The 24,566-nt window shown below is 42.4% G+C and overlaps 1 protein-coding gene across 2 annotated transcripts in view; it reads right to left on the bottom strand.

Annotated features, from left to right (window-relative positions):
- The window catches only part of GRIN2A (glutamate ionotropic receptor NMDA type subunit 2A), a 367,711-nt gene that overhangs the window by 61,446 nt on the left and 281,699 nt on the right, over window positions 1–24,566 (bottom strand). For both annotated transcript variants that reach the window (XM_027118303.1, XM_027118304.1), the window contains 5 exons: window positions 19,683–19,851; window positions 19,416–19,569; window positions 14,642–14,767; window positions 10,613–10,842; window positions 1,655–1,815 (listed from right to left, as the gene is read on the bottom strand). In XM_027118303.1, the coding sequence (XP_026974104.1) occupies window positions 1,655–1,815; window positions 10,613–10,842; window positions 14,642–14,767; window positions 19,416–19,569; window positions 19,683–19,851 (840 nt within the window). The remainder of the gene's footprint in view (window positions 1–1,654; window positions 1,816–10,612; window positions 10,843–14,641; window positions 14,768–19,415; window positions 19,570–19,682; window positions 19,852–24,566) is intronic.

The raw sequence follows: 24,566 nt of genomic DNA, 5'->3' as shown, positions 1-24,566 counted from the left end.
TGTGTGTGTGTGTGTGTGTGTGTGTGTGTGTGTGTGTGTGTGTGTGTATGTGTATGTGGTGGGGGGTTGTAGGGATTGGTGACATCATCTTGTTAATTGAACTGGATGGTCAGATCAGTTTGGACAAAGTCATCCAGCAGTATACTTAATACTTGTACTTTTCTGCATTTTTTGTCATGCTTTTTAGTAAAAAGTTTTAAAAAGTCATTCCAAGCCAGAATGAGCAGTGTGTGAATGAGTTTTAGATAAGAAATGGGTTCAGCTTCTAAATAAATGCTGTCCCAGCCCGTTGGGATACCAAAGAGATTCCAAAGAGACTGAAATGACAAAATGTCATTGGCCAAAGCTCCTGGAAATTATGCAGAGATCCGGGCTTGATGGCTTAGAGGGGCCCCCTCTGCCCCACCAGACACAAAGAAGCAGCCAGGCCTTCGCAATGGGCCTGCAGAACAGCCCACAGGAAGAAGCTGCGCATTAATCGGCAAGGAGAGTGCACTACATCCCACTTTACTTGCCAGGGATCCCTGACGATTGAGATGGTCCACGTAAGTAAATTTTCTGGATAAGCAAAACTTTCCTTAATAAACAATCCTTTCATTTAAAACAGAATCTTTTTTTCTTTTAGTGGTACGCGGGCCTCTCACTGCTGTGGCCTCTCCCGTTGCGGAGCGCAAGCTCTGGACGCACAGGCTCAGCGGCCATGGCTCACGGGCCCAACCGCTCCGCGGCATGTGGGATCTTCCCAGACCGGGGGCACGAACCCGTGTCCCCTGCATCGGCAGGCGGACTCTCAACCACTGCGCCACCATGGAAGCCCCAGAATATTTTTTAATGGAACCCTTTCAAAAACACATTTCACACTTCCCTGACTTTTCAAAAAGTTGAAGAGTCCATGGAATAGAATTTAACCTTTACAGCAAATAACAACACTAGCAATTATGTCCTATCTCTGTGCCAGGCACTGTCCGAAATGTTTTACCACAAATTTTCTCTCTTAGTCCTCATAAAACTCCTATGAATTAGGTCCTATCATTATTCCCATTTTATGTATGAGGATGAGAGTGACTGAAGAACTGTCCAAGGTCATAAAACAGGTCTTCTGTTTACAGCTTCAGTTATTTCGTGTCTGCTATCCTCCACAATGCCAACAGGTAGACGGAAATGTTAGCTGTACCTTTAGAGAGACTGAGTTCCCAGCTTTTCTCTCCGTATTTCCTTTCTCCTTCCTCAATGTGACACTCTTAGTTTTCACAGAAAGCTACATGCCATAAACTCCTATCTAAAATCAGATGAAAACTTACAGTACTTTGTTTTCACCACTTTAAATAAACTCCATCTCCTTAGATCTCCCTATTGGCTAAAATATCCCATTGAGTTGGACCAACTTCTTTATCAGTTTAAGAAACCCCTCTGGTTCTCTGCATTTCAAAGTGTCCTGGATTTGCTTTTTCTTAACACAGTTCAGAAGGAAGCTTGTGATACTCATCAGATTAGCAAAAGCAGCCCTCAACTGGGGGCCTTCTTGACTTCCAGCTCGGCTCTTGAGAACATACAACAGTGGGGGCAGACAAGCACAAAGGCAAGGCGTGCAGTCATTTTCTGTGAGGTGTGTGGATGGGCAGGCCTGCAGAGCAAAAGAAACCGTCATCCTTACCCTGTTTTCAAGCTGACCAAGGCGTCCTCTACTCCCTTCTGATTAAATTTGGTCATGTACTGATGCATGTAGGGGTAGTTGTTCCGAATGTTTCTCTCCGTACTGCCGTTGGGCACCGTGCCAAATCGAAAGGGAGGGGAATAGTCGTGAGGTCTCTGAAACTGAAGAGAGACAGAGAAAGAAGGGGGAGGAGGAAGAATCAGCCATCATTCTGTCTTGCCTCAGGAGTTACACATAGGCACGTGCTAGCACAGGACAGTAAACACCCACTCATTTTTGTGCTTCCTTTCTACTTAATCACACCTTCCACCGGTCTGGGAGCTCCAGGAAGTCAGAAACAGTGTCTGTCTTCTTCCTTACTGTTCCTCAGTGCCCAGCATAGGGGCTGGCTGGGTGTGCAATAGGTATCTGTTGGATGGAAGTTTTCGTCTCCATTATAGAGACCAGCCTAGTCTTAGGCTCACAGGCAGTGCTCAGGAAATGCTGATTAAGCTGGAATTAATGTATGACTTCAGTTCATTCATCTGCCTTATCATGAAATTTTCTGAGATCCTCACCAATCACTCCCTTCTCTGGACCCCAATTACAATTTCTTTCACCTCACCCAGAAAATGACAAAGGGGAGAATTTGCCACTCCTGAAATATGCCTCTTTGGCAAACGGATTATCCGGGGGCTGGTTATTTTTTAAGAAACAGCAGACACAGGAGAAACTCTGAAAACTGAGTAGAAGTTAACTCTTTTGGAAGAGGCAAAATCTTATATTTGTGAGGGTGTCTTCCTCTCTGTATCTGGAAGAGGATGACTAAATCTCTAAAACTCTTATCCATGGAAAAGGCAGCAACTTAAATCTGCCTCACTACCATGCCCTTGCTTACTGTGCTCTTCCTGGTCTCCTCCCAGAACTGGCCTTTCCTTCTCTCCCCACCCCCCATCACGCCTCCCATTACCCTACATCTTTCTTTTGTCTTCAGCTGAAGATAGTACTTAAGCTGGTGGTTTGGGCTATTTCGGGGAGTTACTCAGTTTTCTTGGGTATCTCCCATATATACAGATTGTATACATGTTTTTCTCCTGTTAAATCTGTCATTTATTATGAAGGGTAGAACCTGGAAGGGTAGAGGGGCAATCATTTTTCTTCCCGTACAAAGACTCTATGTCATTCACTCACCCTCCAGCCATCATTCATTCATTTGCTCATGCATGCATGCAATACTTATTGTGGTCCTAACACATCCCAGGCATAATGGCAGGTTCCATGAACGTTTCTTGAGCTGAAGTCCATACTAACCATTAGCTTCCCGGTGATGCCCATGTCTGGTATGGCCTCTTGAGCCTCCATAAAGGCTCACTGGCCATGCTCTACTGGGTTTCCCTGATTGGCTGATGTTGTCTGTGAAGGGGGTCAGAACAGGCCTCCCCAGGATGTGCCACTTGGATCATGTGGTTGCTTTTTCATTCTATGAACGTTGTGTACTGCATTGACTTATTTTCATACGTTTCATCACCCATGCATTCTTGGGAGAAATCTCACTTGGTCGTGGCATATTTTTCTTTTTATACGCTGCTGCTTGATTTGGTTTGCTGGTATTTTGGTGAGGATTTTTGCATCAATATTTTAAAAAGATATTGGTCTATCATTTTTTTTCTTGTGAATCCTTTGTCTAGTTTGGTATCAAGGAAATTCTGGCCTCAGAGAATGAGTTAGGTAGTGTTCCTCCTCTATTTTTCTAAAGAGTTTGAGAAGGATTGGTGTTAATTCTCCTTTAAAACTGTTTGGTAAACTTCACCAGTGAAGGGGCTTCCCTGGTGGCGCAATGGTTGAGAGTCCACTTGCCGATGCAGGGGACACGGGTTTGTGCCCCGGTCTGGGAAGATCCCACATGCCGCGGAGTGGCTGGGCCCGTTCTTGTTTGTTTTTTTTTTTGTGGTACGTGGGCCTCTCACCGCTGTGGGCCCCACCCATGCCCCCCCCCATCCCCCAACCCCCGCCGCGGAGCACAGGCTCCGGACGCGCAGGCTCAGCGGCCACGGCTCACAGGCCCAGCCGCTCCGCGGCATGCGGGATCTTCCCGGACTGGGGCCTGAACCCGTGTCCCCTGCGTCGGCAGGAGGACTCCCAACCACTGCGCCACCAGGGAAGCCCGAATTTTTCTATTCTTTTTTAAAAAAATTTTTATTGGAGTATAGTTGATTTACAAGGTTGTGTTAGTTTCTGGTATACAGCAAAGTGATTCATATATATATATGGATATATATATAAGAATATATATATTCTTTTTTATATTCTTTTCCATTATAGTTTATTAGAAGATATTGAATATAATCCCCTGTGCTATACAATAGGACTTGTTGTTTATCTATTTTATATATAGTAGTTTGTATCTGCTAATCCCAAACTCCTAATTTATCCCTCCCCCAGATGTGCCACTTTGGCACATGATTTATTTTTAGCTGAAGGCAATTGAGACCCTGTGGGCTCAAGAGGAACTTTCCCTGCTCTGTTAAAGAATTTAAATTGGGGGCCTTGCCCATAATAAGAGTTATTACCAGAAATAACATTTTATGACCTGTGACAGGCAAACATTTAATTACTGAACGTCTGCTCTTCTCATCATCCTGTGAATTGCCCTCCTCTCCTCTGGAGCCCTAGGCCCCTAGCCTATTCCTTAGCTCAGGACAGCACATCTACCTCATTTTACCTTTCTGTCTCTGAACCTCTCATATATGTGGGGTTCCCGTATGTATGAAATTAAGTTAGATTTTCTCCTGTTAATCTGCCTCATGTCAATTTAATTCTTAGACCAGGCAGAACTATCTAGAAGGGTAGAGAAAAGTTTCTTTGCTCCCCATCTGTTCACACCTTCAGTGTTTGGGGCAACCTAACCAGATTGGGAGTCCAGAGAACTAGGTCTAAGTCCCAGAAATACAGTTAAAATCTAGAGGCAGCACAAGGCAATGGTTACAAGTGTGAGCTCAGCCTCACAGGTTCCAAAGTCAGCTTCTATTCCTTACAGACCGTGGGGCCTTAGAGATGCCACCTTACTTCCCACTGCCTCCATTTATTTTCCATCTGCAGAGTGGGAAACACATGAGTACTTCCCTTGTGGGGTCAATGGGAAGATCTAAAACTACAACTTTTGTCAAGTAATTAGAATAGTGCCTGCAACAGAGTAAGCACTCAAAAATAAAACTACTCTTACTCGTCATTTCTGCCATCATCGTGGGCAAAAAAATTAACCTGGGCCTCATTTTTCTATGAAATATGGAATTCTGGAACTAGAAAGTGATGATTATAATGACTAGCATGTTTTGAGGATTTGCTGGGGGCCAGCACTGTGCTGAAAACTTCACAAACACTGGCTCATTTAATACAACAACACTGCCTGGTAGCTAATCTTTGAGGCTCCATTTTACAGATGAAGAAACTGAGGCTCAGAGAGGTTCTATGACCTACTGAAGATGACGCTCCTTGTAAACAGCAGCCCAGATTTCAAACCTAAGGTCTGAACTCTATCATTCCTCCGAGACCATTACTAGCGACCTCTCCTCTTTTAGAGGTGAGGACCTTGAGACCCAGAGAGGGAAGGACAACCAGCAAATCTCTGGCAGAACCAGGGCTGGGATCCAGAGGTCTCTCAGATTTCCACATCAGCATGTCTTCCACGGAACTGAGAAGTGCCGGAGGAAGTGTCCAAGTTTACCCAAGAGTCAGGCTAATCAGAAACGCTATTCTTGTTTCTAGACACACACTTCTTTTCACTGTTAATTAAACTTTCCAGTTGAAGATTGCTCCCCTTAAATTAGGCACGCTGCCGCCTAATAAGCAGCCATAACTGGATTTGGGGGAAGTGGCCATGCATTGTCTCAGTGAGATCCTCCTGCTGGGCACCTTGTGTTGGGAGCGTGTGTGTATGTACAAGTGTGTGTTTGTGAACAGAAAATGCTCTTTGCACTCACTCAGGCAAGCAGTGCCTCAACTTACCACCTAAAAGGGGGAGGCACCAGCCCAGTCCTGTTTGCACAGCAGCTGTCTGCTCAGGGCACAGAGGCAGCAGCACTCTCATAAATCTAGTCATTGGAGCAGCCGCTCCCAATCTCCCGAGACATCTGATGGCCTATTTGCCTAACTGCCTTCCCCTTCACTCACCCTCTGTAGCAGAGGAGACACGCAGCTCTTTGAGATCCCCTTCCTTCCCTGCGTTTGGTTTGCACAGCGATAGAGACAGAGATTCGGCCTCGGTGATGAATTTCCACACCTCTCTGGCCTTGACTGTACCCTCACCCACACTAAATTCAGCCTGGCACCCAGACCTAGGAACCTTTCCCGCTCAACTAAAGGCTGTCAAACTTTTAAAAGCATGACTCACAATACATCTTCCATCTCCACCCTGTAAAGACACACTTTCTACTTAGGATATATTCTGATGTAATCCATGGTGATCTACTATTTTAATGGTCACAACTCTTAAATTAATTTCATGACTCCCTAAAGAGTCATGATCTACAGTGTGAAAAATAGTTAGGGGCAAGGATGACTCATCGCCGGAATCCCAGGGCCTAGCGTGGAGGGCACACTCTGTGTTTCTTAGGGGAATGATTTCTGATGCAACTTTCTCCCAGAGAGTTCCATGTGCAAGCAGGAAGAAACGAGTGTGGGCTCCAGTGCAGGAAGGGGTGGTGCAGAGGTCTCCCCCATCAACAAGACCACAGGGCAACGTAATCATGAAGCCCAGTGTCAGCAGAACTCCTCACAGCTTCTCTCTCAAGGTCGCCCTCATGGTTCATATTAGCTGGCTGCACCTGGCCTTGGGCTTTTCATCTGCTACTTTGGAACTGAGACATTTGGGGCATTTGCTTAAACCCTCTGAGCCTCTGTTTCTCCATCTGTAAACTGAAGACTGCTTTTGCAATTAGAGTGTTTAATGGCATCCCCTAATGCTTGATAAACATCCCCTCATCACCTGTTGTTACCCAGCATGACTTTAGTCAAATAAAGGATCCAGTTTCCCTCCAATGTAGAGAACAGAAGATCAGAGGTTTGTATTCTACACTTTTTTTCCATTTGGTATGTGGGCAGGTCTGAGAGTCATTCCAGCGAATAAGTCATAGCAAGTGCATTATGATGGACGGAGTAGAGATACAGGTCTGGGAAGTAAAACTTCTAGGAAAAATGCGGCAATTAATCAGGACATTTCTTTATTTCTCTTATGAACCAAAAAATACACAATTATTAAAAGTATCTATCTTCTGTGGACATAAGTAAGGAATGTCTGGTACTAAAGCCCCTGTTTCTAGTAAGGTCTTCTCCCACTGGTGAGCTCCACATGCTTCTGGATGTAGCATCAAACTGCTGTGGTCCTTAAGAGGAAGGAGAGGCTCAGAGGCCTCCATTCAACCAATAAGAATGGTGGACAAGGCTCACCCAGCACAACTCCCCGAGAACACATTTATGGGCTCATCCACAAGGTACATGCCCTGAATTTCCTCTATTGCTGTCACAAAAGGCCAACTCAGTGCAATAATATTTCAGACCCCAGAAGTGAGGAATGCTTCGAATTAGGCAATAGTGATGGTCATGAGGAGGGAGCCGAGGGAGATGAAGAGGAGAGGGGAGAGGTAGTGGAGGGGGTGGGAGGAGGCTTGAGGGAAGAAATACCATTTATAATAGGATTATCTACCATGTGCCAGGCACGGTGTGAGGATTATTCCTAATCCTCATATCAACCTTGCCAGAATGGTATTAAACCCCCTCTATCAGGAAATTAAGCTGTGGGGATACTGACACACTGAAGGCCATACAACTACTATATGGCAAGGTCAGGATTTGAATCCAGATCCATTTGACCCCTATGGTGTTGCTTTCTCCACTACATTAGTCTGCCTCCCAGGGATGGATTTCACCAACCACAGTAACACCCAACATTTTGGAAAGGGTTGCCACCAACATTCCAACTTCTTTAATAAATCCTAGGGGAGCATCTACCCATGAATTCACCTACGTATAATCTAACCCCAAGCTCATCTGAGCACACCGTGGGCTCCAAAGGTGCTTCTTTCACAGCAAGTATGCAAATGGCTTAAAAGTATTATAAACCTGAGCTGTTACATAGCTATTCATGATAAAAAGAAAGAAAGAAAGAAAGAAAGAACACTTGTATACAGTATTCAAATAAACTGATTCAATATAGATTTTGATTTTGCAGACTTCCTTGGTATATTTGCCATTAATCTTCTGGGAGCATTTAGCTTATTTACTCTAGGAATTTTGCTGTTTATCTAATTGTATCAAACATTTAATTAAAAGAGCTATCTGCTTGCTGCTAACACTCTGAGCATGGAAACTGAGCTGTATCTCATGAGGATATGGTATCTGTTACTAGATGTTTCCAAATCAGAGAAGGTCAGTCTAATTATTAGTGTTTCTAATTAGTTTTCCCGCAAGCAGTCATGTTATTAGACCCAAAACTAGGTAGCAAGGGATTTTTCCCCCTTGCTATTGAAAATAGCAACAAAAAGCAAAATACGCTGCCAAGTCCTTTCTTGAAGAATCTTCTCATCCAAAACTTGGTTTCCCACTGCTTCCAATGTATCTCTGGTCACTTATTCTAGGAACTGTACGTTTGCTCCCATGATGTGATGGAATCGCGTAACAGTTACAGGCAACCGGGCACATTCACATGTGCAGCCTCCTTCCATCCTTACCACAACGATGATTCCCAAATGTTCAGAGAGGAACTAGGAGGCCCAGCAAGGTTACCCAACAATAAAGGCATCACACAATTAGTATGCAGCAGAGAGGAAAAGGAACCCAACTTTCCTGACTCTGAGTGTAGGGCTTTCTCTGCTGCCTCCCAGATGCCACGTGCTTTAGGTGAGCCAAGGAATTGGGTGAGCATGACTTATTAGGGAAGGGCTCCAGGAGAAACCAGGAAGGACACGGGGGGAGAAGGTTAGGGAAGGTGAGGAAGCCAACCAACGGTGGGATTACAAGCAAAGTCTCAGCCTCGGCCTGATCCTGCAGGGAGCCCTGCAGAGTAAACTGCACCTCTGAGTTTGCCTAGAAGCAACAGAACAGCTGGGCTTTTGTACTCTCACACTGGTTAGCCATTGGTTACAGGCAACTGCAAGATTTGGGGGACATAAAAATATCCAGGCATTTACCATTTCAGTGCCCCAAGGTAATCATCCTCTGAAGGTCCCTGGTACGAACCTTTGTCAGCAAAGGTGAGGCTGGGCACACAGAACTGAGAAAGGGATCCGAGGCCCCAGGCAGGGTGCCCGCAGCATCCAACACACCGTGCATTTCCCGTTCAATCAACAAGTGTGCACTGAGCATCTACTAAGTGTCAGATAACCCTGACATCCCCTTCCCCCAAGTCAGTTTTAATCTCATCAGTTTTACAGCACTTATTCCTGCCTGGAATTTTCTTCTCCATTGCGTTTACTTGTGTGTCGTTTATTTCTTCCTACTGGAATTTAAGTTTCATGGGAGCACAAGCTCAGGCTGTGCTGGTCACCATGGTGACCAGGAAGGCTCTCCCAAGGGGTGATAGTTTCCCTAAAACCTGAAAGTCAAGGAGAAGCCGGCCATGAGAATAGAGGGGGAAGAACATTCCAGGCACAGGACATGGCAAGTGCAAGGGCACTGTGGTGGAAATACACTTGGAGTGTCTAAGGAACGGAGAGAGGGCCTCAGCAAGCAAGACGGAGGGGACATGGGGGGATGGGCCAGATAATACAGGGCTTTGTCGCCATGACGCAGAGAGTGGCATTTACTCAAGTGGCATTTCCAAGGAGGAGCCATCAGAGAGGCCAACTGCTCATAAGGTTGGTGGTGCTTTTGTGATGATGACTCACTCCAATCCCTCACCTTCTCTCTGATGACAGGCCTCTCTGTACCTCTTTCAACCACCGTGTAAGTCACGGCTAAGCTGTTAAGTCTTTTCATGGGCTGATTTTCTATTCAGCAGTCTGTTGATGAATGCTGAAAGGATATATGTAGACTCAAGCCAATAAGACATGATACTGAGATTTTATAAAGAGACAAATTATCCCCACATACAAGACAGAAAATCTTTGCAGTGCTGCAGTCCCCACACTGCTGAGCTTAGCAAGTCAGGGTTTGTTTCCTGAAACTAAAATTTCAATAGGAAGATATACCCAGTTTACCTCTTCCTCCCTGTAGGTTTCTGAATAGCTACTCACACCCTGCAAACTTCGTTACATGGCAGCGGAGAATGGAGAGCGCAGGTGTTAACACTCCCATCTCCCTGATGTGGGAAGCACAGCCCCAGGAGGGAGGATTGAAGGTGAGTCTGAGTAAAAGGAACCGGTGGGAAATGAAAAACCTCCCTGCTCTGTTTGTGTCCCTTGAAGAAATTTCAGATGAGTCAGGAGTGCTGGTGATGGGGCTGATTGGCTGCATAGTAAAAAGGAGCTGTCAGTTTTGTCTCTGGGTAGGGCTTACAGAGGACTTTTGTTTTCAAGTCAGAGAATCCAAGGCATGGAGCACGTAAGAGACTCATACAAAGTCACAAAACTAGGAGGTACCTACAGCCGAGAGCATCTCACTTCACCCCAAGTTTCTCCTGATCCAAGGCTAATGGATCTCCCTCAACATCATACTCTTCTTGGCAAGACGAGCTCTAGCCTAAGCTGTGACATGAGTCACAGACCTCAGGAAGCATCAACACAGTCATGTAAGTGTGAGAAACGACCACGGGGGAAACTTCGTTTCCAAGTTAGATCTAGACACTTTAAGACTTAGGAGTTAAGCTTAAGCTTCCGTTCCTGGAACTTTTAGAAATATGCCCATTTGAGTTAAGAGGAAAAAAAAAATCCTCTGGCTTTGTACTTTAGAGTTGATGGGTTTGGATGAGAGTCTGATTTACTTCCTCTGAGGGGAGAACGTTTAAGATCAACCCCTCAGGCAGAGACGAAAGCAAAGTGACCTTACCTTTTTGTCACTGAGGCCAGTCACTTGGTCCACAAACTCCTCCTGGATCATGAAAGCAGCCAGATTAGCCGTGTAGCTGGCCAGGAATATGACGGCAAAGAAGGCCCACACGGACACCATGATCTTGCTGGTGGTCCCTTTAGGATTCTGGACAGGCACGGAGTTGTTAAACACCAGGCCCCAAAGAAGCCATATAGCTTTTCCAATCGTAAAAGAAGGCCCATGGGGTGCTGCAAATGACAGGAAGGACATTCTCAGCGCCTCCTCGAAATGCACACTAGTGAGTGTTTGATACTATGCAGAGGCCCCAGCAACACTGAAGGCTGCCAGAAGACGGACTTAGATCACAGCGTGTCCCATCACTGCCCCAGAACCACACACACAAGGAGTCCTTTTTTCTTTAAAAATTAGCATTCTTCCCACATTTCTATATATTTGGCTTTTTGCCACATTTCTAAAAAGACAAAGAAAGAAAGAAAGGAAGAGAGAGAGAGGGAGGGAAGGAGGGAGGAAGAAAGAAAGAAAGAACAAGAAAGAAAGAAAGAGAGAAAAAAGAAAGAAGGAAGGAGAGAGAGAAAAAGAAAGAAAGAAAAAGGGAAAAAAGAAGGAAGGAAGGAAGGGAGGGAGGGAGGGAGGAAGGAAGAAAATGGTTATGCAAAACATGGGTTTGAATTAGAAGTAGTGTTATGACCTGTTTTAAATGTGGATTTGATTTCCATTTGGGGAAGCAGAGCTTTACAAAAACATGTGCATGGGGGCTGCTTCGGTATTCGTCAGATGTGCTTTCGTATAAGAACCATGCAATTCAGAGGGACTGGTGCTTGATATTCTAATCTGATTGTTCCTAGCCATGGCTCCTGTTCAAACTCAGATGTAAGATATGCACAATGTAGGAATTAAACCCAACTAAAACACTCTCCAAATGGAGACATTAAGGAACAGAACAATAGAGCTTAATTCTTCTAACACTTCACAGATGGAAGACATTTGGTTGCAGGGTCATGGAAAATGAACTCTGATATCACAGCACTTTTTCTTCCTCAGCGTATTCTTAAGATTCTTTTTTTTTTTTTTTTTTTTAAGATTCTTAAGTGTTCCTTGCAACAGACTTAACTAAAGAGGCAGAACAATATGCCAAAATTTATTGGGCAGGGGAATATGCAGGCTGTAAAACACACATGTTAGAGCTTTCAAGTCTGTTTTTGTGCAAGGGGAAAAAAAATCAATTTATGCCCTCATTTCATGGGAAAAAGGGTCTTCCTTTAACAGAAGGTTTTTATGTCATTTAAGTAAATGAAGATATGAAAAAATGATCTACTTAGACTTCAGTTGGCGATGCACTCAGAGTGGGCAATAAATAAAGTGGCAGCAGTGAATCCAGATTGATGGAAGTTATGAAGTTCTGGGCAGAGAGCCTAGTTGGGAAGCAAGCTTTCCGCACATGGGAGGCCAAATTCAGGCTATCGCAATACTTACAATATCCATATACAACACATTAGAGAGAAGGCAACTAATTCTATTATTCTCAGTTTCAAGCTCTCCTCTTTTTCTTTGCCTAATTTTATGATCTTCTGGGCTTATTCCCAAGAGGCTGAGAATTCTTAGTAAAAAAGTAGAGTCAATCCAGTAAACTTCATGAACTACTTAATTTTATTAGGGATGCGTGTTGATCAGAAGTGATAGCTATTTGGGAATCAGAAATGGGCAGTTGCAGGGAGCTGTCCAAGACGTTTGGGAATTCCTGATTCATGAAGACTATTACTGGGTCATATAATTTTCCCCATAAAGGACAATGAGATGTAACAGAAAACTATTTTGTGCAAGGAAATAAGTAGCTGTCATTTCCTGAGGGTTTCTACATGCGGATGAGTAGAAAACAAAAAGGCTCCAGGTGATGGAAGGAGTTTGCATGCTAGGTTCCTTCCTGCACAATAGTGTGTGCTTCAGCACGTGGTGGCCTTTGGATAGCTTTTTATCTTCCAAGATACATTTCAAATGTATCCACTTCTTTCCATCTCCATTCTCTCCATCCAAGTCTAAAGCACTGCAGTTCTTTCTCTTGGAAAACTGTACCACCTTCCTAACTGGTCTCCCTCCTTCCACTGCTGCCACCCCTCCCATCGTCTTGATAGATAGATAGAAAGTGACCTTTCCACACCGTACAGGTTTGTATTCTGCCTCTTCCCTGCCATTGTATTTTGAAGAAAATCTGAAATGCTTACCACAGTCAACAGCCTATCCCTCTGACTTCATCTTATACCACTGTCTACCTCACTTACTCATAACTTTTCTGTTTCTTGAGCATATCAAGATTGAGCCCATGCCAAGGCCTTTGTATCTGCTGTTCCCTCTGCATGGAATGCTTTTCCCTCAGTTTTTCATAGGACTGAATCCTTCTCATCTTTCAGGTCTCAACTCAAGCGTCATCTCTTCCTAAAGCCCTTCCCTGCTTGACCGTCATACTTAAGAAGCGCCCATATCCCATCACTTCACTTTGGTTTTTCTCCCTTCTTCTTGAGATTTATTACAATCCGTGATTATTCACTTATATGTTTACGTGTTGCCTCCACAACTAAATTCGCTGTTGCCCAAGGATGAGGAAATCTCCATCCCATTTACCACGTTAAACCCCTGCTCCGGTACCAGGTACTCCGGAAATATTCATCAAATAAACGCACGAATTCACAAACAACACAAGCTCTGATTTTGCAAACTGTAAATATCTACTCTCCTGCAGTATGATCACCCATAGAACATTGCCTCAGGACCCACTCTGTTGGAAAGCTTCTTACTAGTTAATTACATTACCCATTTAGTGAAATGCTGGCAACTCTCCCACTTAAACACAACGTGATTACTTGTGGCATTTTAACTACATTTGGTTGACGGCAGGTGGTTTATGTGGTAACAGTGGTTAAGAAGAAGCGGGAGGATTTCAGTAAAACTAAGTTCCCAATAGATTCCTGTGACCTGCTGGCTCTTTCCAATACTGAATCTTCCAAGCAAAAGGAACATATGGCAAATTAAAGTGCCTTGTTTTTGAATAACTGTACCTTGAAGATCTGCCGTCTTCCATCATCTAAAGTCATTTTTCAGGAAAGAGATTTCGTCCTGGCATCCTTCTGATACCATCTACTTAGAATGTGTTGTGCATTGAGAAAAATTCACTCAAAATTGTGTAATGTGTTTATGTGTATGGTTCGTGTGGGAGCCTCTTAAAAAGTTATGGCCGGGCTTCCCTGGTGGCACAGTGGTTGAGAGTCCGCCTGCCGATGCAGGGAACACGGGTTCGTGCCCCGGTCCGGGAAGATCCCACATGCCGCGGAGCGGCTGGGCCCGTGAGCCATGGCCGCTGAGCCTGCGCGTCCGGAGCCTGTGCTCCACAACGGGAGAGGCCACAGCAGTGAGAGGCCCGCATACCGCAAAAAAAAAAAAAAAAAAAAAAAAGTTATGGCCGATGAATGCATCCCAATTCAATTTTCTACTTACTGATTGCCACTTTATCAAGTACAATGCACTAAGGTCAGGCACTGTCAAGAGGAAAATGTAACTGTTTGGGGAAAGTCACCATTTTATCATATATTTATATATTTATCATCAAACGAATGTGAGCAGATTTGGCAGTTTGGAGAATGTTCTTAGCCTAGATTCTATAAAACCATTTTCTTTGCATAGACTGACGTTGAGACTCACTAGTAGTTTTAACATTTGTTTTGATGCACATTTTGACAACTGCCAGAAAACTTTTTCAAATATGCTTTCTCAGCAGATATCAGTAGTTTTTCACTTAACTACCGACTCCACATTATAGCAAGATTAAAATGTCTCATTTTTAAGTTTTACCCTTCTTTTCAGTAGAAGGGAATAACCCATACTTGTATGGCACTGCAAGTAATATCAATGACCCAGCATGATTTATACGATGGTACAGCAAGGCAATATAGGATAATGTGTTCTAAATCTGAACTCTTCATTGAAAGTAAATTACATAGCATTGACTTTGAATCATGCTTATGAAGCTAGTCTCACCTTTCCCTTTGGCTAAGTTTCTGTTGTATCCAACAGGACTGAAGTATTCAAATACGAAAACAGCTATGGCGGATACAATGAGCAGCATCACAAACATCATCACCCAGACGGAGGCGCTGAATGGTTCTGCAGGTAAACAGGCCGGAGGGATGGAAACATGGTCAGTGAGCGCCTCCTCACAACCAGGGCTAGCAGGAAGCCTAGAGGGCCATTTGCAGACTCACTGAGAAACCCACTCTGATGTGAATCTGATCATTCAAAAGAAGCTAGTCATTGTTTATTCATACATTTAAAGCATTCTCCATTCTACAAAATATTTGAGGTGTTTTATAAGAATGCACATCATAGGATAAAAACAGAAAAGCATATGACATTTTACAAATCAGGTCAAGGATAATAAAAACAAAATATAATGATAAGACCAAGGGAGAAAGTTAAAATGCAAACCAAGAGGCTACAGGGTCCTCTGTAATTATAGAATCATCCAGGGGACCAAAGCTAAACAGAAACAAGACTAGATTCAAATAGTCAAACATAAGGCACCTGCGAATCAGCATGAGTTTTATTTTTATTTTCATTTTCATCTTGACATGCTGGAGGGAGGACGTGCAGGAATTCTAGAAGTAAAGGGAGAATTATAACCTGGTAGAAAAGGATCGTAAAATCGTGGGATTGACAGGAATATTGGAATGTCATAGTCTGCCCCCAATACTACCACTCTCTCCATTTCACCTACTGCTTCGGACACATGGGATCTCTACAATTTAAAAATCTTGTCGAGGTTGGTAATGGTTAAACGCAATTGACAAGTCATTTGAGGATATTACATTCACACGAGAATTCAATGAAAATGCATCGTTTAAAGATAGAGGCAAGGAAGTAGTAGATGGATAGATGGTTATTTCCCCTAAAAATAGTTTTCATCAGTTCATTTTCATGTGGGTGTCTCAGAAGGGCAGGCCAAGACACAAGGTTCTAAATCTTAGATAACTTTAGAAAGGTAAGAGATACTATGTAAAACAAATTAACATTTTTATTCAAACTGATTGAGGACATGAAAGTGAGCTGAAAGGAGCTATTTTATCCATGTATGACATAGATTTGCTAGAAAATCAACAGAGACTAAAATTTTTTAAATGAACATAGCTCCACCTGATTGCATCATTGGGAAGAAACTGCCCTTGGACACCAATGAACTTATAATCCTTTTCATCATGAGCAAACATTTTCTAAGAATAAAATACAAGAAGCCCAATAATACCTCTCGAATAGTACACATTTTATTATTTTTAAATGTTTTTTTTCTGATGAATCTATTAATAATAATAAAGAACTAGGCTGATAGCAGGCCACCTTTTTATTAAAGTCTGTGACTACCTAACACAGCTAGAGTTCATCACAAATTCCAACGTAATGAGCTTAATATATAATAAGAAACTACTATGTCCGAAGCTTTAATGATATTGGATAATTTTAAAACCTGAAGGAATACTTTGTAATGCAGTTTTGATAGTGCAAATACTTTAAGAAGCAACAAGTACCAAGACAACTTACTTGACTTAAATAAGCCAAGATGAGCTCAAAGAAACCAATGAGACTAAAACTGAAATTTATCTTAGTTAAATTTAACTTGAGTGCAAACAATATCGTGTCCCTGAAATCAGCAGTTTGGTAGTAAGGTGTATCCAGGAGAAAGAAATGAATAATTAGGAGATTAAAAATTACTTAATATTCAAAAATAGAGATGTTAAAGTAATTCTCCAGGTTGGATGTGCTGATGGCATAGTGTGTCTCAGCAGAGGAGGATCACTGTAACGAGTAAAGGAGCATTACATACATGTAAAGTATTTGGTGTGTGCTTTGCACACTGCATACACATAATAAATTAAATGGAATAGCTGCTGGGTTCCGTGGTTAAAGCCAGAATTGGTGGTGGTGGTGTGCTGTCCAGGGTCCTGAAAAAGGCGTTCTAGTTTAAAACACGCACACTTATTAATCTGATAACTCCTCTTCTCTGCAGGTTATGATGACATTATTAAAAATATTAGGGTAAATCCTTACTGAATTCTTGTACTCACATGTCAGAATCTGTAAGCCTTCAGTGGACTTCACTGGGCACTTGATGTGTCCTAGTCACTAACTGGTCAGAAAATCAGATGGAAACTGATCAAGAAACTGATCCCAGATGTTTTCTCACTTCGAAGTGACAACATCTGTCCCTTGACTTGTGAGGATGGCAGAGAGATTCTGCTGTAGTATTCTGGTTTTAGTAAGTTAGGTACCTATGAGTGCCATGAAGGATGGCTATTCCCAGACACCACACACACACACACACACACACACACACACACACACACACACACCCCACAACAAAGAAAGTCATTAGAACAATGATGAGCTACTGTCTGTAGTGTCTAAGATGTGACCCAGAAGTATTTTTAGATAGCTCTGGATTACATCCTCTACTGGACAGATTCAACAAATTCAACATCTGTCTGTGAAGGAACTTTAATCTAGAAGAGACCCCAGCTCAGCATTTCTTTGGATCAAAGACTCCAACCTACTTGGAAAGTCTTAAGAATTAACTGAATATTGCCAGAGACATCATCTCTGTCCTTGAAGAGTCACTGGTTACATTTTGATACAAAAGCTCAGAGGCATTACCTGCAAGTGTTTCCGATGTGAGTCAATGGATTTTGCAGCGGAGAGAGAATAGGAAATAATGAAGAGCAATGCAATCAGATTTTGAATGTTTGGCTCTTCCAGATGACTGAGCCAGTGAATGGAAAAATGTAGCTTAGCATGGTTCATTATGACTTTCAAAACCTGCAGATAATGACCGTAAATAAGGGGGTGCACAGTCAATCGAACAGGGATGTAATTTAGTGACTAGGAAAAGTATTAAGCCTTCTGTGTAAAAACAGCTTTAAAAATAGCTTCCTCTGGCTACAATTTATTTTATTCTTAAAGATACAGTAGGAAGAGTAGGGGGAAAAGAGGTTTAGCTAAACTTAGCAAAAATACTTGACTTTTATGGAAATGTTCTACTAACACAGATAAGATAAAAATCTAGGGAAACTGGGTTGAGGCCAGATTCAGTATCAGTGACTCATATTTATGAGACAAGTCAATGGAAATATTTTTCCTCTTTGACTGAACTGGACGAAAAGTTCTCTCTAGCTCACTAAGAAGATAAGTGGACAACTTTCTCTTTCCATTGCTTCCACGAACTCCCTTCCTCCAACCTCTAGGACCAAAGATCTCTGTTAAAGGTTCCAACAGCGAATGGGGAAAAAGACGATTACGAGTGACTGTGAGTGAGAGTATATCCAATAATTATTAACATTCTGCTTGTGTTGTCAATATCAGTAAGCAGTACTTTTCATGATCCAGTGAGGCTCCCTTATTAAGATATGGGCATCGTTATCCATATCAGACACAGGCACAGAAGGAACACAGTGAGGTGTGTATTTGTCAAGGTCCACATTACTCCAACAAAGGTTACAAAAATGGAAGCAAGTGCAAAATCAAATCCAGTGAGTGGTAAGGATTTCAACAGCTTCAATGGATTACTGAAAATGAAAACAGTAAATCCATATGTCTCTGTGAGTAAGGCAGTATCCAAAATCCTGTTAGTCAACATTTCACTCATGAGAATGAAGCCTAGAACACTTCACTGGATGCTAACACCACATATAAATGAAGACAGTGGAAGAGTGAGGCTATGGGCTTGCAGCTGGCATCCACAAATGGGCCCTAGTCTGCAGTTTTAGTTCTCTAATAAACAAAGTTTTTTTGTCTTTGGAAAAATGTAAGAAATTCAGTTGACCCTAATCTAACTGTTTTCACTCTCTCCTGCAGTTTCCTTCTAGGGGTCAATGTTTGTCTTAACCTTCCCAATTTGGGACAAACCCACTGACATGGGAATGCCAAGGGGAAGTTAATCTGAATCCCACGATCTTCAAGACAGTCACTATCAAAAACTATTTATGATGACAAAACACTCAACACAATGATTTCCTTTAAAGAAAAAATTAAAAATGCTTGGCTATATTCCATGCAGTTTCAGCTACACCAGCCAAGCTACCTAATGCATAGCTGCTAAAGAAAACCAGACGATAGAAAAAAAACAGAACTACCTTGCTTTAAAAAATAAAAACCTTTTGTGTAAAAACATAAGTCTAGGAAACAGTTAAAAGGAGAGTAAGAAGAATTTCTTCTCTTATAAACCATTCAGCTTAAAGGACAGGCACATTTAAAATATGATTCCATTAATTTTAAAACAGTGTATCCTCTTCAGACTGCTTCTGTTTTGTTTATCAGAGTACTGGTATAAATCATTGCACAGTCATCATTATTTTTACTCTTACATCCAGTAAATAAATGACTGTCATTCTAGTGAGGGATGGAGGATGGGTATGCGGCTGCTAAATAAAAGTTTATGAGCTGATTTAAATTAACTGTGGACAGACAGGTTTATTTTTTAAATGCTTTCAAGGCTCTAAGCAATATATCTACTAATCTATATTCTGCACTATCAAGGACGGTATCTGAATATGTGATTGTATTTTTAGCAGCTATTTCCAAGTTAAAGATAAATGAAAGATGTTAACTGGGGGAAAATTTGCGTAATTCAATGCAACGTGCTTTCAATATGCTGACGTGGTTACCTAGAACTGAACTAGGTCCTATCTGGTCCTGTCTTTTGAGCAAACAAGACAAAATACCTATAATTCCTCATAGGAAAGCAATAGTAACTGTGAAGTTCACATACCTAGAAAAGCAGAAGGTGATACAGTGCCATTGCTTCTTGAAACCATGACACTAATTCCCGTCTCCACAAAGGGCACAGAGAAGTCCACCACTTCAGAACGTTCCTCATTGATGGTGAGTGAGCCAACTGCCATGACTGCCCGTTGATAAACCACCTGGACACAAGGCAAAAAAAAAGAACCGTCCCTTTACTTATCCTTCCCACCATCCCTGAGGACCTTGGGCCCTAAGTCTGAATGAGGGCCCTTGGGATGAAAAGATAACTTACCTCACCAATCATTCCATTCCACACATTGTTAACTTTCTTGCCATGCTTCCCATTAGTCACCAGGTAAAGGTCATAGGTAAACTTCACTGTTCTCGAAAGCTTCTTTAGGATATCGATGCAGAACCCCTTGCAGCATTTTTTAACATTCATGCCCTCATTGGTTGAATTGCTGTAGAGAAAATCCCAAGATGGTAGAGTATTAGTACTGGAAAATGTGTTCAGTCATTATCTACACTCTTCTACTATTTTTCACATGGGAAATAGAGGCCCAAAATGAGGAAGCGGCTTCTACAAGGATGTTCAGTGAGTTTATGACAGCAACAGTAGAAAGTGTTCTTAATTATGACAATAAGCATGACAACAGGTAACATTTCTCGAGTAATTACTATTTGCTATGCACTGTGATAAATGCTTTATACTAACTGTTGGATTAATCTTCACAACATTTTTCTTAATTAGGTAGTATTCAGATCCCCATTATACAGATGAGAGTTACTACGTCTTATTTTTTTAAAGCTTATAACACATACAACCTCTTTAGATCAGAGTTTAGTCATCTAATCTAAACTGAATTATAAAAACTTATTGGAAAATGGAGGAGAGGAAGATGTGAAATTCTCAGAGCAAGGAGAGTTTTGCTTTATCCTTTCACTGAAAATAGAGGTTGGCAACCAAAGGGAAGAAGAAAGGATGCCTTACTTACTTAGGAAAAATACTCTCCTTGCTGAGGAAAACTAAGAATTATCAGCTAAGAATCAGGAGACCTGGGGTCTACTCTGTGCCTGAGTCTGTGGACTTAATGTCTCTTGATCGAGTCATCTCGCAAATGAAGGCTCATTCATAACATTTTCCCTCCCTACCTACGTGGAGGAAGTGTAAGAGGTGACACTATTAAATAGCAATGTCCTTGATCAGGAAAAAGCCCTATTAAAATACAGAGGGCACTGCTGTCGTAAAACCTATCATAATCTACCAAGGTTACATTTGTTGCTTTGTGTCAGCCACTCTCCTTTATTTACTTGACAAAGTCATACTCAAAGGACACTCAGAAAAACCAGAAATGCTTTTAAAAGGGAAGGAAGCAGGGGTCTTCCCAAGTGATAACAAAAACTATTTAAACCACTGCTACAGGAAGATCAAGACCTCTCTGGGCATTGCACTTGGTTCCACCTTGCCCTGGGGCATCCATTAGTACCATGGTCAGATGCTGAGTCATGTATTTCATAGGATATGTGCTGCCTCAATATTCCATTGTTGACACATCTACGTACTGAATTGTTATCTAAGCACTAAAATGATGTTTATCTAACATCATTTGGTCTGTGTTTCCACATCTGGAAACACAGACCATATTGGGAACTTTTGTTGGTTGTTAACACAAACCTTGTGTGCGTGTGTGTGTGTGTGTGTGTGTGTGTGTGTGTGGAGGAGGGGTTATGACAACTACCCAGACATCTGAGAAATGGTGCCCATGTAATCTCTCTGCTCTCCACCATCACCCAAAAGAAAGGGAGACTCATAAATACAAATATGGGGAAAGGGATCCAATAAGTCATCAATTCTCTGGCTGTATAATTTCCCAGTGTGGCCAGTGGATGTGCCTTGCGAGTCAGACAGAGCTGCTTTCAAATCCTGGGTCTGCCCTTGACAAGCATGGAAACTCGGACGGGTCTCTTCATTCACAGACCTCAGTTTACTTATTCGTGCATTGAGAAGGCTGATACTTACCTTGCAGGATAGTTAGAAATATTAAATAAGGTATCTAAAGCACCTCTCACATAGGTGCTTAAAAATATATTTCCTCTCTTTTCACCAATGATTTGACAGTTTAGGGGATTAACTGGCAGTATAGCCATTTATCCTTACAGATCAAAACAGGTAAGTTTTCCTCAATTTTCTCTTCACGTCTTAACACTCAACTAACAGGTAAGAAGAAAAGTCTGATTTCTCAGCCCATTTCCTACTACCTGATTTTTTAGAAGAATGATGTGTGCCCTCAAGACCCCACCATTTGCCAGAAGTGAGAGACAAAGGGTTTTCCCTGAAAGAACATCACCAAGAAATCAAACACAATCATGTTGTCCAACAGGAATCCTTTTTGGAACCAATCAGCCTGCCTCAAAGATGTTACCTTTAGGAAATGCAAGTTGATCTAAACTGTGTTAATGTTGGGATGACTGGATCCTAGTAATTTTCTATTGCTTTCAGGTAAATCAAAGACTTTAATTTCACCTAGAAGCACAGTACAATTCTCATGTCACCAAGTGGGAAAAGGAAAATTGCAAGCCACCCCCTCCCACAGGAACCCAAATTGTGAATCTGAACTTGTTAATCTGTTTCTATTCTTCAGTTGAAAAGTCAATTCTTTTAAAGACAGTAACTTATTTGGAGGTTCATTTCCTCCAGACCAGTGTGACTCAGGACTTGGTGATCTATTGTTTTCAGCTCCAAGTCTTCTGATTTTAAAGACTTTAATCTCCAATGACTGAGTGTGAAGCATAAGATGCCCTACTTGATTGGCCCTGTTGAATCAGAGAAGATATTGTTATCATAAAGGAGGTGCCCCAGTGGGGTTATACTCTTTGCTTTGTGCCAGCCACTCTGCTTTCTTAATCTGACCAAGTTCTGCTCAAAGAACACCCACCCAAGTCAAAACCTCCTTTGACAACTTTTCCACATTACCCCTTCTGTCATTCCCCCAGTTCATCACTTCCAAGTACTGCACTAGGCTTCCTTCTGTTTCCCAAACTCGCCAGTCTCTTTCCTCCCTCAGGGCCTTTGCACCTGCTCCTCTAGCTGGGTGGCTCTTCCCTAGTTCTTCACATGTTTGGCTCCTTCTCCTCCTTTACATGTCACCTTAAATCTTACCTGTGTGAGCTGTAGGAGCCCCACATACCTCAAGTGACTCCCTTATCACACCACCTTATTCAGATCCTTCACAGGGTTTATCCTAATGTGGAGCTGCCCTGTTCCCTTATTAGTTGAGCAGTTTTTTAACCGTGTGCACCCCTCGACTGCAAGATCCTTGCAGTTCACTGACGCATCCCCCATGCCCAGCACTGTGACTAACACAGAAACTATGTTTCATGCGTATTTATTTATTGACTAATCTATTCAGAATTTCAACCCCAAAGAGGCTGATGACTCCAAAAAACGCTGATGATTATTTACTGAATAATCCATAAGAATTTCAACTCCAAAAATGCTGCTTATTGATAAAAAAATTTCTCCAAACCAAAATGCACCTTCACAATACACTTAGCAATCATATTCTTAAAAAATTATCTTTGGGCTTCCCTGGTGGCGCAGTGGTTGAGAGTCCGCCTGCTGATGCAGGGGACACGGGTTTGTGCCCCGGTCCGGGTAGATCCCACATGCCGCGGAGCGGCTGGGCCCGTGAGCCATGGCCGCTGAGCCTGCACATCCGGAGCCTGTGCTCCGCAACAGGAGAGGCCACAACAGTGAGAGGCCTGCGTACCGGAAAAAAAAAATTATCTTTATCCAAAGCACTGAGCCATGGGGATTTGCATCTTGTATAATAAGAACTTAGGTTGGAATTTGGAATGTGGGAGGAAAAGTATCCATTCACCCTCCGTTCAAGTTTCATCAACATTGGGGTGTCATATTCTATGCTTGTCACTGAGGACACAAATATTAATAAGCCACATTCCCTATATTTAGGCAGATAATACTCTGGGGGAAATACAGACACACTGTAAGCCATAAAAACAAGTGAGAAAGACAGCTAGAGAGTGCTATGGACTGAATGTTTATGTTCCCCTCAAATTCATATGTTGAAACCCTAATCCCCAATGTGATGGTATTTGGAGAGGTAATTAGGTCACGAGGGTGGAACCCTCCTAAATGGAAGTAGTGCCCTTATAAGAAGGAGCAGGACAGCTTGCTTCCTCTCCCTCTGCTCTCTACCAGGTGAGAAGAAGACAGCTGTCTGCAAACCAGAGGGTCTCCACCAGACACCAGATCTGCCAGCACCTTGATCGTGGACTTCCCAGCCTCCAGAACTGTGAGGAATAAATGTCTGTTGTTTAAGCCACCCACTCGTGGTAATTTGTTATAGCAGCCTGAACTGATTAAGACATAGAGACATAGCCAGGGTACTGTGGAAGTAGGGAGAACTAACCTAGCTTGTGGAGGGAGTGCTTAAGACTTAAAGGGCAAGCAAAAATTGTCCAGGTGAAAGGAGGCAATCAGAAAATACTCAGAAAAAAAAAAAAAAAGATTTCCATCTAGCGGTAGGCTTTTTCCTTTTGTGAATCCTCCACAAGGGTGGTATTTGTGTTTATGTTTGCATTACAAAGACAAAATTCAGGGCCTTGGACTTGGCCATGAAGCTTTATGTATCTCCAAAGGGTTTATAGATTAGGGAGAACCCTTCACCAGGGGATCTGATAAAAAATGTCAGTTCCTCTTCAATCGTAATAAAAGAGGAAATGACTTAGATGCAATGCTGGTTTGTTGCTGGTGACCTAGGAGATCCCCAGGAGATCAGCTCCACCTTAAGCACATCAGAAAGTCACTTGTAAGGTGGATGTTGACCCCAAAATGGAGAGAAGCTTTGAAAATTCTGAAAAGTTTGGATCTGGGAAATAGAAGAGAGGTGGAAGGAAGTGGTAGATATGGTTTGGGGGAGGGAGCAACCAGAAAAATACAAAAGAAATAATTATTCTAGGCAATATTGAAGGGGAGGGTTGACTTACCATACTGGTTAAGAATATGGTGGTGGAGTCAGATGGACAAGTGTTTGAGTCCTGCCTCTTCCATCTACCAGCTACGTGGCTCTGAACGTGCTTCTTAATCTTCTCATAACTCAGTTTTTATCATGTTTTAAATGGGCAAAACCATGCACCTCGTATTGCCGTTGTT

Source organism: Aethalodelphis obliquidens, unplaced genomic scaffold (genome assembly GCF_003676395.1).
Source record: "Aethalodelphis obliquidens isolate GAN/ISIS:26980383/991018 unplaced genomic scaffold, ASM367639v1 scaffold18, whole genome shotgun sequence".
NCBI lineage: Eukaryota > Metazoa > Chordata > Mammalia > Artiodactyla > Delphinidae > Aethalodelphis > Aethalodelphis obliquidens.
This window is presented reverse-complemented; position numbering and strand designations above follow the sequence as displayed.